The following is a 17,260-nucleotide window of genomic DNA, read 5'->3' as shown; positions in this document are numbered from 1 at the left end:
TGTATGGTCTCCCCCAGTTTACCGTTGAGACTGACCATCGCCCCCGGTCAGCATCATAAATAAGGACCTGAACGAGATGACCCCTCGCCTCCAGCGCAACCTACTTAAACTCAGGAGGTATGACTTCCAACTGGTCTACACCCCGGGAAATGACCTTATCATAGCGGATGCGCTATCTAGAGCAGTGAGCACACCGCCCGACTCGGAGGGGTTCGTCTGTCAGGTTGAAGCGCAGGTGGCCTTCACATCGGCCAATCTGCCAGCTGACGACTCCAGTCTGGCCCGTATTCGCCGAGAGACTGCGGCCGACCCCCTTCTACAATGGGTGATGCGCCACATGACGGGAGGGTGGCTCAAAGGACAGTGTCCGCAGTTCTACAATGTCCAAGACGACTTGGCCGTCATTGATGGTGTCCTAAAGCTGGACCGGATTGTGATTCCGCATAGCATGCACAAGCTGGTCCTCGACCAACTACACGAAGGCCACCTGGGGGTCGAGAAGTGCAGACGGAGGGCCCGAGAGGCGGTATACTGGCCGGGCATCAGTGATGATATTGCCAATATGGTGCTCAACTGCCCCACCTGCCAAAGGTTTCAACTGCCGCAACCTCCTGAGACGCTTCAGCCCCATGAGCTGGTGACGTCCCCCTGGGCGAAGGTGGGTGTCGACCTTTTTCACGCGCTTGGCAGGGACTATGTAATCGTCATTGATTACTTTTCAAACTATCCAGAGGTCATATGCTTGCACGATTTGACATCGTCTGCTGTCATAAGGGCCTGCAAAGACACCTTCGCTCGCCACGGCATTCCAATTACTGTCATGTCGGACAATGGGCCCTGTTTTGCCAGCCAGGAATGGTCATCCTTTGCTGCTTCGTATGGCTTCACACACATGACGTCCAGCCCTCTGCATTCCCAGTCCAACGGAAAGGCGGAGAAGGGCGTTCACATCGTCAAGCGGCTCCTCTGCAAGGCTGCTGCTGCCGGATCGGATTTCTGCCTAGCCCTGCTGGCCTATCGCTCGGCCCCACTAGCCACTGGCCTCTCACCAGCCCAGCTGTTGATGGGTCGCACCCTCAGGACCACTGTGCCATCCATTCTGGTACCCACAATCAACCATGCTCCGGTACTACACAGAATGCAACAGCAGCGCGTTCGCCAGAAGAGGGCATATGACACACGGGCAACTGATCTTCCCGCCCTGGCGCCTGGAGATGATGTCCTCATCCACTTACCAGAAGGTGGCTGGTCAGCACCTGCCGAAGTTCTCCAATGCGTGGCTCCCCGCTCGTTCCTGGTTCGCATGCCTGATGGATCCATTCGCAGGCGCAATCGCCGGGCTCTTCGCCTACTTCCACGCTCGCTATGGGAACTTACACCGACACCGCGTCCTCCTGTTATTCCTGATATCGACTTCGTGGAGCTTCCTGCCACCATGCCCCTTCCGTCGTCGCCCGTGGCCAGGCCCATTCCTCAGCCGATGGTTCCAGACCCACCCTTGAGGCGGTCAACCCGAATTTGTCACCCACCACTAGACTGGACTTATGAGACTGCTTGTACATTGAACTCATAATACCACTGTTTTAATATGTTTCTGTTCTTCCTTATCGTTACAGGAGTTTGTTTTGTCGTTCAACATTTCCCCGTTCTTTGTTTATGGTACAACCTCGTTGTTATGTCGCACCCGACATCGCCCCTTGTATATAGTTTAGCCCCATGTACATGCTGTAGTTATTGCACACACACACACTCAGCTGCACATCTCTATTTATAACCACATAGGCACATGTTCTTGTAAAAAAGGGGGTTGTCATGATAGTCAGGTAAACATCATAGCACAAACATACATACATACCGATGGACATACATACATACCGATGGACAGATTCACGGACCAATCAACACACACAACATCACAGCCAATCACAGGCAAGAGCATACACAGTACAAAACAGGGAACACGACACTTCCTGGGCATTCCAGCAGGAGACAGCTCAGGGCACAGAGCTCATAGCAAGCCACTCAGACATCCACCATGTGCTGAGTGCCACTACAAGCTAGTATTAGGAATAGGTCCACAGATTCTAGGGTTATGATCGAACTTCAGTAACCAGTTTACCACTGTAAATAAATGTTAGTAATAAAACTGAGCTGTACCATTCACAACCGTGTTGGTTCGTCTGTGTAGCAGAGTACCCAACACATCAGAGGAGACGCGGTTTTCAATTTGCAATAAATCGTTTACAATCAATTATCATGTATGGCCACCAATAGTGCATTCCTAATTGTGCACATGTGGCTTGGGCACCTCCATGGAGATGACCTTGACCTTGGTGAGCTTCCCTTATTAATTCCAATCGTTTTGTTTTAGGAGGGATCACTCGGTCTGATTTTGTGGGCCGTGATACCAATACCTTCCCTTCTTGATTTGTTTGATAGAGATACTTTAAAGGATATCCAGGCGGGTTTTCTTTATATGGGTCTAGCAGTATTTTTAATTCATCATCTTGATTTTCTATTTGTTGTCTAGTTATGATATTGACCCTGGCCTCCCTAACCTCAGTTAGGTCCATCCCTACAGCTTGTTTTGCTTGCTCGTCTGCTAAGTTATTTCCGTAGCTGTGCTGCTGGCCCTTGGTGTGTCCGGGGATGTGCAATACCTGTATGTTTGGCTTGTCTGTTCTCAACATAGCTAGTTTGCCATATGGACTTATGATTGATAATCTTATTTCTATGTGTCTTCCATTTAGTTCTTTCCCACATGGGGAGGTCTCTTTCCTATGCATTTCTCGCATATGCTGAATCGGTACATGTTAGTACTGGATTTTTAGAATCTGCCCGTTGCATTGCTTCTTTTAATGCCATTGCTTCTGCATATTGTGCAGTGTGAGGTCCTAGAGGGATCGCAATGGTTTGTTCTGGGATATATCTGGACTCCTGAAATTGCCCTTTGATTAGTCCTATCCCGGCAGAGGATTTCATTCATCCACCTGGTTGAAGTATTTTCATTGAAGAGCCGTCACAATACCAGACTTCTTTGTAGTCTGCTATATTGTGTTGGGGTACATTCTCTCTCTCACTCTCTGGGTATTCATCTTCCATTTGAGGAAGGAATTGTAAATCAAATTTCTCTGGAGTGACTTCCCACTCAAGTGTATGGTCGTGGAGAAGTGTTAACCACTTACCATATCTAATGGCTGTCGCCTTTCTTTCATTCTCTGGCAGCCTGGTTAAATTTTTCAAAGCGTGACAAGCAGTCTGTATCAGAATTGGCTTCTCTCCTTGCCAAGGCCTGACTTTAATTAAAACTTGTAAGATTAAAGTCAAGGTTCGCTCAGTATCATTATGTCGCTGTTCGGTGGATGTAGAATTGTAGGGATAGAAAGCTACTGGAATTATTTCACCCTTGTTGTAGGCGATCGCTATCCCTGTCTTTGATCCAATTTCAATTCGAAGGATCAATTGCAGAATGCTATTTCTGGTATTCAAATCGATGGCCTTTTGCACAGCATCCATTAGTTTCCCAAGGGATTGATAATCCTCATGGGTGAAAATGAATGGATTGTTTTTTGGTGAACATCTGTCATAAAGAGGTTTAGCTAATGCAGAATAATTTGGGATGAATGCCTTCGCATAATTTAACAACCCTGGGGCAGCACGGTAGCATTGTGGATAGCACAATTGCTTCACAGCTCCAGGGTCCCAGGTTCGATTCCCGGCTTGGGTCACTGTCTGTGCGGAGTCTGCACATTCTCCCCGTGTGTGCGTGGGTTTCCTCCGGGTGCTCCGGTTTCCTCCCACAGTCCAAAGATGTGCAGGTTAGGTGGATTGGCCATGCTAAATTGCCCGTAGTGTCCAAAATTGCCCTTAGTGTTGGGTGGGGTTACTGGGTTATGGGAATAGGGTCGAGGTGTTGACCTTGGGTAGGGTGCTCTTTCCAAGAGCCGGTGCAGACTCGATGGGCTGAATGGCCTCCTTCCGCACTGTAAATTCTATGATAATCTATGATAAGATTGACTGAAGCTCTTTGAGTTTCGTGGGCATTTGAATGCGTGAAACTTTCGCTCTAAAATCATTTGTCAGCCCCCTGCCGGTGTCTGTGACACTCAGGCCAAGGAAGTTGACTGTTTGTCTGCATAGCTGAAACTTTTTAAGATTGATTAAATAGCCATTGTCAGCGAGTCGTTTAAAAACTTCATTCAAAAGTTCAAAATGTTCATCTAAATTGTCTGTTGTCAGGTAGATGTCATCGACATAACTAGTGACTTGTGGTAAGTCTGACAATATTTCCATTACTCTGGCTGAAAAGATTTGTGGGGAATTTCTAAATCCCTGTGGAAGGCGGGTCCATACATATTGATATCCATTGGGTGCTGTGAAAGCAGTGTATTGCTGATCACTTTCTTTAATTGGGTGTGACCAAAAGCCATTGGCCAGGTCCACACAAGACTTGTACGTTTTTCTAACTAATTGACTTACTATCTGTTGGGCACTTGCCTGCTGAGCTGAGTTTGGCTCAGTGTATTTGTTTAATTTTGTATAGTCAATCACAAGACGCCATTTGTTATCGGCTTTAGCAACGCCGAACATTGGGGAATTGTATCATGATGGCTTTTTAATTAAAACCCCTTGTTGTTCAAGTGAGTCAATCGTTTTAATAAGACTGGTTCTCCCGCGATGTTCTGGAATGTGCCATTGCTTTTGGACAGGGAATGGTTTAACTCCTAGTGGGGTAGGCTCAATTTGCAGTTTGCCTCAATGGTTTGCGTGCTGCTGTAGGGATTCCCAGTGATGGTTTAAGAGGTGTTTTAATTTTGCTCGCACTGTGGAGTTAGTCTGGTATTCGAGCTGTTTGATGCTGTGTTCAGCTCTTTCATCTATGTCAGAATTAACAAGAAAAGTGTTAAACCACAATTTTGAATCTTTAGCTCCAATTAATAACAAGACCTTTTGACCAGAAGGTGATATTTGATTGATGTCTATCATTGCAGTCTTTAAAGTGTGCTGCATGCCATTTAATTCGACTGGGCAGTCAAAAATCTGAGTTTACTGTGATTGTCCTGCTATACCCACAATTTCAATTTCATCGAGGGGGCCTTTTAGCTGACACTTGGAGCTTACTTGAGGATCTACAATTGAAATGTCTGATCCTGTATCAATTAATGCTGTTCCAAATAAATTCCTGATTTTAACATCTATGTAATGGTAATGATTCCTATGCCTTGGGCTGGGTGAGTCAATTTTTTGTTGTTTAATCTGATGCTGGGAATTCCCTGGTTGTTTAATTTTTACCATATTAGTCCGAGCATGTGTTGGAGCCTGCTGGAGTTTGGGTGTTTGACTCTGGCGATTTCCATTTCCTCCCTGCCTTTTAGGTGTCCTTGATTTTCCCACTGGCTACCGTAATATCTGGAATTTGGAATTCTATTTCTAGGGGGTAGCTGTCTCTGTGGTTGTTGTCGAGGAGAATCCTCCTAAGGGTAATTGTCATTTATGTGACTGAGGTCTCTGTGATTTACAGTTATCACTTTTAGGAGATTGTCTTTTAAATCATTTGCTGCTATGAGTCCATTATCTTTTAGCTCTCTTCTTATTTATTTGCCTATTTATAACCAATGGCAATTTTTGTTACTTGACAAAGTTTCAAAAAGGTTTTTACCAGTTTTCTTTTAAAACTTAAAATGTTTGAAAATTCAAATTGAATTACTGCAAACTGCAAGCTTAGTTCTGATCTCAACTCAGAACTGGATTGAAGATTTGCTTCACACAAACTTGTATATCTTTTACAACTTAATTAATTCTTTATCTTAACAATTTTTCTTTTAACAAGTTTTTCTTACATTCACAAAAATGTTGGCTGCTATCAATGAGGGAGCAGTTAGCTGCGGTGATTTATACCGGAGCAAAGTCAACTGTCATCTCCAGATTTACACTTTTTAAAATGGTGTCAGTGAGTTTCTTTAAGTTTCTAATAATTCACAAATAAAATGAAATAAACATTATTTCAAGTAATTCAAACTTAAGATTCTGGCAATTTCAATCAATTGCGTGCTAAAATAATTAACTATTATCAAAGAGGTGGAGAAATACACTGGTTTCCTTTAATTAATTCAAAACGTAACTTTGCTGGAGTTTCACTGACTCGAAATAAAGGTATCTGATTACACCACAGGCTGCCTGTTATCTCAAGGCCTATGTGATAAGCACTGTCTGTAGCCTTTAACTTTGGCTGCTGTTAACCCTTTGAGAGACTTCTGCTTTAACTAACATGCAGCATCAAATTCTATGGATGTGTCTTTGTTTTAAAATTTTCAGGGTAAACAATTAATTGTCTGCAACTTGGAATAGGGCAGTTCCATTTATTAGTTCATTTATTCCTTGGGCAACTTTATATATTCTCCCCACATTTGGGGTATTTGCCATGTCTACAGGTCGAAAGCTTTCTATTTTAGGGTTCACACCGTTTTATTCTCTGCTTTATTTTTAAATATTACTTTTTAATATTTAATATTTTTATGAGGATATTAATATTGCCTCACATTATGGGTGCCAACTGTTGTGGATTTAGGTTATCCTGGACCTGATAATACTCTATTACGAACCTATGCCCTAGGTTAACCTATTAAAAGAGGGAAACCTGTTTTCCTGCCAAGACTCAGAATAGATCTCACGAAGGGAGAATGCTTTCCCGGGTCTCAGACAGTTAAACAGGATTTCAGTTACTTTCTACAGGGAGAGCTCAGATTCGTCACTCATAACTAAATCGATACCTCTTGAGGTCGTGGGTCCTATCCTAAATGAGTGTCTAGGAATTCAACCTCAAGATTAATTTTCACACAGTACGATTTTAATTAAAGTATTTTTATTGTGAAAACACTACCAATAGATACATACTGAATTGCAGAGTTAAAGTATAAGTGGACTAAACAGTCCTTCTAGTTATCTACTAACATATCTAAACATGGAAAAATCCTTAAAGAATCTCTATCAGTTTCTTAGTACATTTCTAAGAAGTTAAAAACCATACTTACAATAGGTTTTGTGTGACGAGACAAGCTTCTTGAGAACCAACTGACTCTCGTCCTAAGAAGAGGGGTCAGAGAGAGAGAACTCTAGCTTCTGCTAAAATGCCTCCTCCTTCTATACATTAAACTTGCTTATCGGTTCAGGAAGGCATTTGTTACCTTGGCATTTATTGTTGGTGAATTACCTATAGCCAAAAGGCTAATTGGATGTACTATCACTGATAGATCTTTTAATAGTTTGTAGTGTTTGTGTAATTGTCCAGGGTTCTAACATATATTAGCAAGGGAGGCACTGGTTGGTGCCTGCCTTTCGTCTGGGTGATATTCTTTCCAGATATCAAAACAGACACTTTTGTGGGGATGTTATCCTAAGTGTCAAGGGGTATAGTTAGGGAAGGATTTGTGTATCTATTTATCTGGAGCGTTCCCTGACCTTGTATTTTTAAATATTTCTCGGGAGGGGAGTTCGTCTCAAAGGATTTATGGTCTATCAAAGAAAAGGCTTTAATTGTTCGATACTAATGAGTCCTTGAAACCAGCTTGGAGTCTCTCCCATCAGGTGGTAACCTCTATCTGACCTTTAGCTGGAGTGGTTTTATTCCATCTTGAATTAAAATGCTGTTTGTATTACTGCCTTATTTTTAATCCGAATTCTGCAGTGAACGTGATATCCATCACATCCCCCTCTTGATAGATCTAAATTCTTATTAATCACTGAGTTGCTCTTACTCAAATCTGTCCTTTCATTTGCACAATTATTGACTTCTTCCTTCCCTACTAAAGGAAAACCTTTAGTTGGAAGGAACAGTGTAATGTGCATTTGTTTGGCAGACTATCTTGTAATTCATTCTCAGTTCTATTCTAGACCAAATTGAAGGAGGTACAAGTGAAATACTGTTCAACCTGAAAGAGTGTTTGGGGCCCTGAATGGTGAGGAGGGAGGAGGTAAAGGAACAGGTATTGCACCTTCTGTCATTGCAAAGGGAAGGCGCCGAGGGAAGGGGATCGGGAGTTGGGTGTGATGGAGGAGTGGACCAGCGTATCACAGAGGGAGCAATCCCCATGGAACACTGACAGGGGAGGTGAGGGGAAAATGTGTGTCGTGGTGGAATCATGCTGGAGTTGGTGGAAATGTTGGAGGATGATCCTTTGAATGTGGAGGCTAATGGGTGGAATGTGAGGACGAGGGGACCCCTATCACTTTTCGAATTCACTGCCCAATTTTCATTAACTGGACTAGTAATCCAGAAAGCCAGGGCAATGCTCTGGGGTCCCGAGTTTGAAGCCCGCCACTGCTGCTGGTGAAACCTGAATTCAATAAAAATCTGGAATTAAAAGTCTAAAGATGACCATGAAACCATTGTCGATTGTCGTAAAAACCCATCTGGTTAACTAATGTCCTTTAGGGAAGGAAATCTGTCATCCTTACCAGGTCTGGCTTACATGTGACTCGAGACACACATAGTGATGTGGTTGCCTCTTTACTTCCCTCCCGCTGGAATGGCCGAGCAAACCACTCAGTTCAGGGGCAATTAGGGATGGGCAACAAATGCTGCCCCAGCCAGCGACACCCACATCCCAAGAACATAGAATTTACAGTACAGAAGGAGGCCATTCGGCCCATCGAGTCTTCACCGGCCGTTGGAAAGAGCACCGTATCTAAGCCCACACCTCCACCCTATCCCCGTAACCCAATAACCCCACTCAACCTTTTTGGACACTGAGGGCAATTTATCATGGCCAATCCACCTAACCTGCACGTCTTTGGACTGTGGGAGGAAACCGGAGCACCCGGAGGAAACCCGCGCAGACACGGGGAGGATGTGTAGACTCCGCACAGACAGTGACCCAAGCCGGAATCGAACCTGGGACCCTGGAGCTGTGAAGCAACTGTGCTGATCACTGTGCCACCGTGCCGCCCAAACGTCCACAGATGTTTGGGATGTCTTGAGGTTGTAAAATGCTCTATATAAAGGCAAGTCTTTCTTCAATTTCAACTGAGTACCTCATCCCAAGGACCATTCTAGTAAAATCTCTGCATCATCCCTCAGTCCCTGACATTGACTGAATATTATGTGCCCCTGGGAAGCATATCTCCCGCGGGGGGGGGGGTCATGTAAACTGGGGTGGGTGCCCATCCCACCACCTTTCTGCCCACCTACCGAGCTCAACCCCATGGGGCAGCAGAGTGGTTAGCACTGATGCTTCACAGCGCCAGGGTTCCGGGTTCGATTCCGATCTCGGGTGACTGTGTGGAGTTTGCACTTTCTCCCCGTTACTGAGTGGGTTTGCTCCCACAGTCTAAAGAAGTGCAGGTTAGGGGGAATGACAATGCTAAATTGCCCTTAGTGACTTTTGTAAGGGCCACGAAGAATCCAGCACGGGTTTTAAGGATACAAAGTAATAACATTTATTTACAATAACATATATATATATAACAGCAGCAGCAACTTCCCTTGCTGCACACTCGTTCCAGCTGGTTCCTAAACTGGCCAGCTTTATTTATACTTGGAGTTTACTAATGGTTTCTCCGCCCCCCTCATTGTGGAAGCTCATACTCCCACAGGATTGTGGGATTGTCATTAGTCCCCAGCCAATGGTAAGCAGGCAGGTTATAACATCCCTCCCCCCCAAAGTCCAAGGAATCCACCGAAGACCCTGGCGTAGGAGGGCGTCGGACTCGTTTTGCCGCAGGCCGGACACCATTTGCACGCAGCGCTGCATCAGGCGGCGTGTAACGAGACGGAGACCGGCGCTTCCGTGATGAACGGCGTAACGGTTGTACATCCACGGCCCGTGGACCCGAGGATTCCCCCTCTGATGCGTCCTGTGTCTCCATCTTGGAGTCAGAGTCTGCTGCCTCCGTCATGTCAGCGTCTCTATCTCCATTCAGTTCTGTAACGACCTGCGCAGGCTTTGAGTGAGGCACCAGTGGAAGATTGTGAGGACTACCTTCCCTTGCCTCTGGTCTCTGCGGCTGTAGAAATGAGCTCCGGGGGCGGGGAATCTTTGGAGGGGTTAGTCCTCTGGACCGAACATGGTCTACATGTTTGTGCTGGAGACGACCCTGGGCTTGCACCTGGTAAGATATAGGGCCCGTTTGGCGAAAGATTACGCCAGGAACCCACTGGGCACCACCAGCAAAATTCCGAACGAACACTGGCTCACCGGGCGCAAACTGCCGAATCGGCCGATGCCGAGAAAATCCCTGGCCCTGCCGTTCTTGTGTGCGGCATACTTTTGCGCCAATGTCCAGGAAAACCATACTAAGGCGGGTGCGAAGTCTCCGGCCCATTAGGAGTTCTGCGGGAGCTACCCCAGTCACCGCATGGGGGATGGTCCTATACGTAAACAAAAAGCGAGCCAGCCTCGTGTCCATTGATCCGGAAGACTGCTTCTTTAGTCCTCTTTTGAATGTCTGCACTGCGCCGGGTGGTAAGGGGCAGTGCGGATATGGCGGATGCCGTTCATCTTCATGAACCTCGCAAACTCCTCACTCGTGAATGGAGTGCCGTTATCCGTGACCAGCACCTCGGGGAGGTCATGCGTGTTAAAGGACAAACGCATCTTTTCAATTGTTGCGCAGGACGTTGTCCCCTGCATCTTATGCACCTCGAGCCATTTAGACTGGGCGTCGATTAATAGAAGGAACATGGATCCTTGAAAAGGGCCTGCGAAATCTGCATGCAAGCGTGCCCAAGGCCGCCCTGGCCATTCCCAGTGATGTAGGGGAGCGGCCAGCGGAAGCTTCTGATGCTCCTGGCAAATGGAGCAGTTTTGGGCCTTCTCAATGTCGGTGTTGAGGCCTGGCCACCAGACATAACTCCGGGCCAGCATTTTCGTTTTGGTCACACCTGGATGCCCATTGTGCAAGTCTCTTAGTATCAGCTCCTGGCCTTTTTCCGGGACAATCACACACGTCCCCCACAAGAGGATCCCATCTTCGTCGCCAGTTTTATATATAACAGCAGCAACTTCCCTTGCTGTACACTCCTTCCAGCTGGTTCCTAAACTGGCCAGCTTTATTTATACTTGGAGTTTACTAATGGTTTCTCCGCCCCCCTCATTGGGGAAGCTCATACTCCCACAGGATTGTGGGATAGTCATTAGTCCCCAGCCAATGGTCAGCAGGCAGGTTATAACAGTATCCAAAGGTTGGTTGGGGTAAAGGGCTAAAGCGGAGTTTGGGCTTAGGTAGGGGGCTCTTTCGAGGGGTCGGTGCAGACCCGATGGGCTGAATGGTGTCCTTCTGCACTGTAGGGATTCAATGATAATACGGCAGGGTGGGCAGGCACCAAAGTCAGCAGCTCACCCACCCACAATATTTAAATGAACAATTAAGTGTCAATTAGGGTTTTTATTAAGCTTGTGAACCCTGATAGTATGCTGTTCAGTTCATAAAACCTCTGGCCAGGACAGAAGGGAAAGAGTGGGAAGCCCAATTTTAAACTGAAATGTTGAAAGGGCAGGAAGGAGGTGTTGGTCGCTCTTTGGAGGCTGCCCTCTGGGCCATCCCAACCTTAGTCAGAACCCCCCCCACCCCACCTTCCTAATCGCCTCCTCCCTTATACCCACCCATCCCCCTGCACTGACTCCGTGAACTTCCCAAACCCTCTCAGACCAAGAGCCCAGACTTACCTGCTCAGGAGGTCCAAGGCCTTACAGTCCCAGCAGTGGCTACAAACGCCGTCTTAGTGCTGCCGGTTTGTTGGAGCTGTCGGCCAAGGATTGGGGCAAAAGTTTCACTCGGCCCTCGTTAACCAGCCCTGCAGAGCTTTACGGCTGCAGCATGGGTCAGTGTCCACGACACCCCCTCCCCTAAAGTATTATTTCATCCATTCTTTGTAAAGTGTCGTGCCCAGATTTGGTCATGTCAGACCAGAACCTGGTCGAAGATTTAGGTTGACTTCCCACTATTCGTGCTTTATGCCTCTATTTATAAAACCAAGGAATGCAGTAATTTTTTGTAACAGCTTTATTAACTTTCTGTATATGAACCCCCTTGTTTCTAAGTTCCTGCACCCACTTTATTTAGTTCATACTGCTTAACTTCATTCTTTCTTCAAAAATCCCTTCTCTCTGCATTAAATCTGCCATTTGTTTGTCCACTTCAGTCTCTCTCTCGTCTCTTGAATAACATCCTTCATCAACCACAGGGACCATTATTTCATTGAAGAACTAGATCAAGTTAGTTGAACACAGCACGGTGGTGCAGTGATTAGCACTGCTGCCTCATGGCGCCGAGTTCCCAGGTTCGATCCTGGCTCTGGGTCACTGTCCGTGTGGAGTTTGCACATTCTCCCCGTGTCTGCGTGGGTTTCGTCCCCACAACCCAAAGATGTGCAGGCTAGGTGGATTGCCCTCTCTAAATTGCCCCTTAATTGGAAAAAATGAATTGGGTACTCTAAATGTAATAAAAAGTTAGTTGAACATGATGGGGTGAATTGTCTGTCGGCTGACAGCAGTGTGGGGGGCCACGGTGCGGCGGAGAATCGCAAAATTGGTGCCAGGCGTAGGCATGCGCCAATCCGAATGCGATGCTCTGACCCCGCCCCCACTCGTGCCAGTATCGAGGTACACAATCGTGCTCCAGGCGGTGTAAATGAATGAAAACGAGTCTTAATGACCCATTTGCATCCATTTAGCGGATCCAGTGCCCTATCCTCTGGACCCCAGAGCCAGGAATCACGTGAGCGTGGATCACAAGATGCTCTCAGTGTTCGTGAGCATGTCGTCGTAGACCTCGCGGTGGGCCAAGGGGGCAACACCATCTGACGGCCAACCTCCCCACCCACAGTGCACTACCTGTCCCCCCTCACAGGGACCTCATTAACAGGGAGACACCCCCTCACCGGGACCCCTGTAACAGGGAGACCCTCAGGGACCCATATAATAGGGAGACACCCCTTAGGGACCCCTGCATTAGGGAAACCTCCCCCTGGGCCTCTGTAATAGGGAGACACCCCCCAGGAACATCTGCAATACAGAGAACCCTCGGGGACCCGTGTAATTGGGACACCTCCCAGGGACCCTTTTAACAGGGAGACCCAGCCCAGGCATCCTTAACTACTAAAACTCCCCCCAGGGACCATCTAAAGGAACCCCCCACACAGAGACCGCCTGAATAAAGGGACCTCCACAGGGACACTCTGACTAAAAGGACCCCACACAGGGACCCCCTGACTAAAGGGAACCCTCATTACCACAGACCCCCCCCCTCCCTCTGGAAAAGAGATCCCCGTCTGGAAGCCAGCGAGCAGTCTAGATAGAGTCAGTGGAAAAAAAACCTTCTGTTGGAACACTTACCTGGAGGTCCATGTGTCCATTCCTGAAAGGTGAACAGCTGTGACCTGTGTTTTAAACCCCTCAGGTCCAGTAGCTGCAAGTCATTCATTACTTTCTGGTAGTGGGCTTTGATTGACAGCTTCCACAAACCATCTTCAGCCTTGATTCATTCATCTCCCTTCATTGATAAGTGACTCTAAGTGCTGAAACCCCATTGTTTACAAACATGGACCACATCAAAGAGAGATAAATGCATTCTAATCACGAAGTGCATTCCAATCAGTAAGTGCACTCAAGCGTGTGATCCCTATTACAGAGACCCCTGTGGGGGTCTCCCTATTAAAGGGGTCCCTGGATGGGGCCAGTCGTGTCACCCCCATACTTGAGGGAAGGGGGGCATCTCGGCAATCCAGGGAGGGTGGGGGCAGCTTTGCAGTATGGTGGGGAGGGGATGTTCAGAGCTAATTTGACGTGTGTGTGTGTGTGTGTGTGTGTGGTGGGGGGGGGGGGGGCGGGGGGGGGGGGGGGGCAGTGGTGGCGGTATGGCCGGTCAAGGGACTTCACTATCAGGCCGTCTGCTCCAAATGGTGGCCTAATAGCGGGATTCACTTGGGAATCCCTCGTATTCCTCCGCATGGCGAGGGATACGGAATTGCTTCTCGCTTTGCGCTCCCAAGGGAATCATAAAATGGGTACAATTCTTCTCCAACGGGAAAACGTAGGGCGCGATCTACCCGCTGTTCACACCGGCAGGATACTCTGGTCCCACACCGGCGCGTGGGTGTCCTGGCGATGAGGGGGCGCAGTCACCAGGAAATCCCGTTGACAATGGCGGGGTTGGTAAATCCTGTTGGTGGGCGGCCTCCCCCACCGAAAAACACAGCAGGTAAATCCCGCCCATTGTTACCCAAATGGAGAATCCACCCTGGTATTAACAAATGCAAGAGCACCCAATCATTTTTTTCCTATTAAGGGGCAATTTAGCGTGGCCAATCCACCTACCCTGCACATCTTAGGGTTGTGGGGGCGAAACCCACGCAAACACGGAGAGAATGTGCAAACTCCACACACCCCCCAGGAACATCTGCAAAACAGAGAACCCCCGGGGACCCCTGTAATAGGGACACCTCCCAGGGACAGTGACCCAGAGCCGAGATCAAACCTGGGTCCTCAGCGCCGTGAGGCAGCAGTGCTAGCTCCTGCGCCATCGTGCCGCCCTGAGTTTCATTTTTTAACCTATAATTTCCCCAAGCACCAATTCATTTTGTCCCTGAATAGTGTCTCTCAAAAGTTTCCCTCACCAACGCTGTTAGGCTGTTTGGCCTAAAACTGCCAGGATTAACCCGTCCTTTTTTGAAAATGAGTGCAATGTTTGCAATGCTCCTGTCCCATATCTAAAGACGATTGGAAGATTGTGATCAGATCCTCCACAATTTCCATCTTTTCTTCCCTCAGCCTCCGAGGATGCATCTCATCTGGACCAGGTAACTTTTCTAATTTGAGCATTGCCAGTCTTTCAATCACTTCTTTTTTATCTGCATTTATCATATCCTACATCTGTCTCCCATCTCATTCATTATTGGCAAACGAGCATTTAGCTCGTGCCTTTAACACAGTAAACTCCCCTGGGTTGCTTTGCAGTCATCCTATCGGACCAAATAGGGCAATGAACCACATCAGTAAGGACAGGTGACTAAAAATCTGTTTGAGGAGATGGGCCAAAGAAGCATCTTAAGAGGAGAAAGGTGCAGAGTGGTGGGAAGAAGAGGAAATTCCAGAGCTGAGGGGCTAGACACAGCCACCAATGTCAGAGTCATTAAAATCAGGGAAGCACAAGAGGTCAGAATTCGAGGAGTGCAGAGATCTGAAAGGGCTGTAATGCTGGAGGAGGTTATGGAGTTAGATGCACATTTATATCATGCCTTTCACATCCTCGGCACATGTCAAAGCTTTTTACAGGCAATCAAGCATTTTTGAAATAAACTGTCAGAACCTTGGCAGCCAATTTGTACACAGCAAGATCCCATAAAGCACAATGTGATAATAAACAGGCCATCTATTATAGTAATATTGGCTGAGGGGTACATTTTGGCCAGGACAATGGGGAGAACTCTCCTGCTTTTTTTTGTACCCATCTGAGAGGGCCGACAGAGCCTGGGCGCCTCAGACAGTGCAGTGCAATTACCATTCTGGGGTTACCATTGTCAGAAACTGAACTGGACTAGCCACATTAATACTTTGGCTACCAGGGCAGGTTAAAGGCTAGGAATCTTACGGTGAGTAACTCACCTCCTGACCCCCCGAAAGACTTTCCATTTTCAAGGCACAAGTCAAGAGTGTAATGGAATACTCTCCACTTGCCTGGATGAGTGCGGCTCCAACAGCACTCAAGAAGCTCGACACCATCCGGGACAAAGCAACCCGCTTGATTACTCCCCCTTCCACAACATTCAAACCCTCCACCACCGTCAAACAGTGGCAGCCGTGTGCACCATCTACAAGATGCACTGTCGTAACTCACAAAGGTTCCTTAGACAGCACCTTCCAAATCCACGACATCTAGAAGGACAAGAGCAGCAGATACCTGGGAACCCCACCACTTGGAGGTTCCCCTCCAAGTCACTCACCATCCTGACTTGGAATATATCCTTCAGTGTCACTGAGGCAAAATCCTGGAACTCCCTTCCTAAGCACAGTGGGTGTACCTACACCTCAAGGACTGCAGCGGTTCAAGAATACAACTCACCACCACCTTCTGAAGGACAACTAGGGATGGGCAATAAATGCTGGCCTAACCAGAGACGCAGTACTGTACTGGAGTGATAGCCTAGGAACTTTAGACTGAGAGGAGTGAGTCTGGCACAGTAGAAACTAACTCTAGAGGTGCTGTGTGCACCTTGCAAATACACACCAGCCAATGACTAACTGTGCTTATTCCTTCACTCAGCTTTACAGCCCCAGAAAGTTTAAGAAAATATATTCAAAGTTGACAGTGACAAAATGGCACTGACTTATATTTATCCCCAATCAACAAACACAAAATAATCTGGGCGGACCCAAATTTAAATGGAGAGTTCTCCCTGGTGCCCTGGTCAATATTTATGGAGAGTTTTCTCTGGTGCCCTGGCCAATATTTATGGGAAGTTTGGATAGTCCTCTCTAGTGTCCTGGCCAATATTTAACCCTCATTCAACAGCATTATAAAAGGATGATTTGGTCATTGTCACATTGCTGTTTATGGGATCTTGCTGTGTGCAAACTGGCACCCATATTTTCTAGAACAGTGACTATGTATCAAAAAGTACTTCACTGCCAGCTGGGGGGCCTTGGCCGTGTCTGGAGGGTCTGAAAGGTCCTTTAGTTATTGATCGGGAGAATCCCTACAAAAGCTTAAGGCCTGTGCACATAGATGTGAGACTATAATCTTACTGACCTGATATTCACTACATTAGCTCAAAACTAGATTGCTTTACAGTGAGAGGATTAGCAGACAAAGTAACAATACATAGGTTATGACAATATTAAAAGTGAATTTTGCAGATTACATGATTGATTTTAAAAAAACAGGGGCAAAATTCTCCTACCCGCCTCGCCACATTTCTGCGTCGACCGGCCGGCGGGAGTCTCCGTAACACCGGCCGGTCAATGGGGTTTCCCATTGTGGGGCAGCCCCACGCCGTCGGGAAACCCCCGGGCGCCGGCAAAACGAAGACTCCCGCCGGCGGAAAATGACGCCCCTGGTGTCAAGTGATTGACTTCTTCTAGCTAGTTATCTGGGAGGTGTCACCTCGGTTCTGATTTTCTAAATCGTTTTTGATTCCTGTATTTCATTAGATTCAAGTTTCCACTTTATTTCCTTGGCTTCTGGTCTCTCACTCGCAGCTTCAGAAAGCATTTTCCGGATTAAGAAACTCTGAGGGTGAGAGACATCAAAGAGTTTTAATGCTTAA

General features: G+C 47.1%; 1 protein-coding gene across 2 annotated transcripts in view; it reads right to left on the bottom strand.

Moving 5' to 3' along the window:
- Nucleotides 1-6,845: 6,845 nt before the first annotated feature.
- Nucleotides 6,846-17,260, bottom strand: part of LOC140410418 (interferon-induced, double-stranded RNA-activated protein kinase-like) — a 179,348-nt gene continuing 168,933 nt past the window's right edge. For both annotated transcript variants that reach the window (XM_072498487.1, XM_072498488.1), the window contains one exon: nucleotides 6,846-17,223. In XM_072498487.1, coding sequence (XP_072354588.1) covers nucleotides 17,113-17,223 — 111 coding nt within the window. In that variant the 3' untranslated portion in view covers nucleotides 6,846-17,112. The remainder of the gene's footprint in view (nucleotides 17,224-17,260) is intronic.

This window comes from Scyliorhinus torazame, chromosome 4 (genome assembly GCF_047496885.1).
Source record: "Scyliorhinus torazame isolate Kashiwa2021f chromosome 4, sScyTor2.1, whole genome shotgun sequence".
NCBI classification, from domain to species: Eukaryota; Metazoa; Chordata; class Chondrichthyes; order Carcharhiniformes; family Scyliorhinidae; genus Scyliorhinus; species Scyliorhinus torazame.
This window is presented reverse-complemented; position numbering and strand designations above follow the sequence as displayed.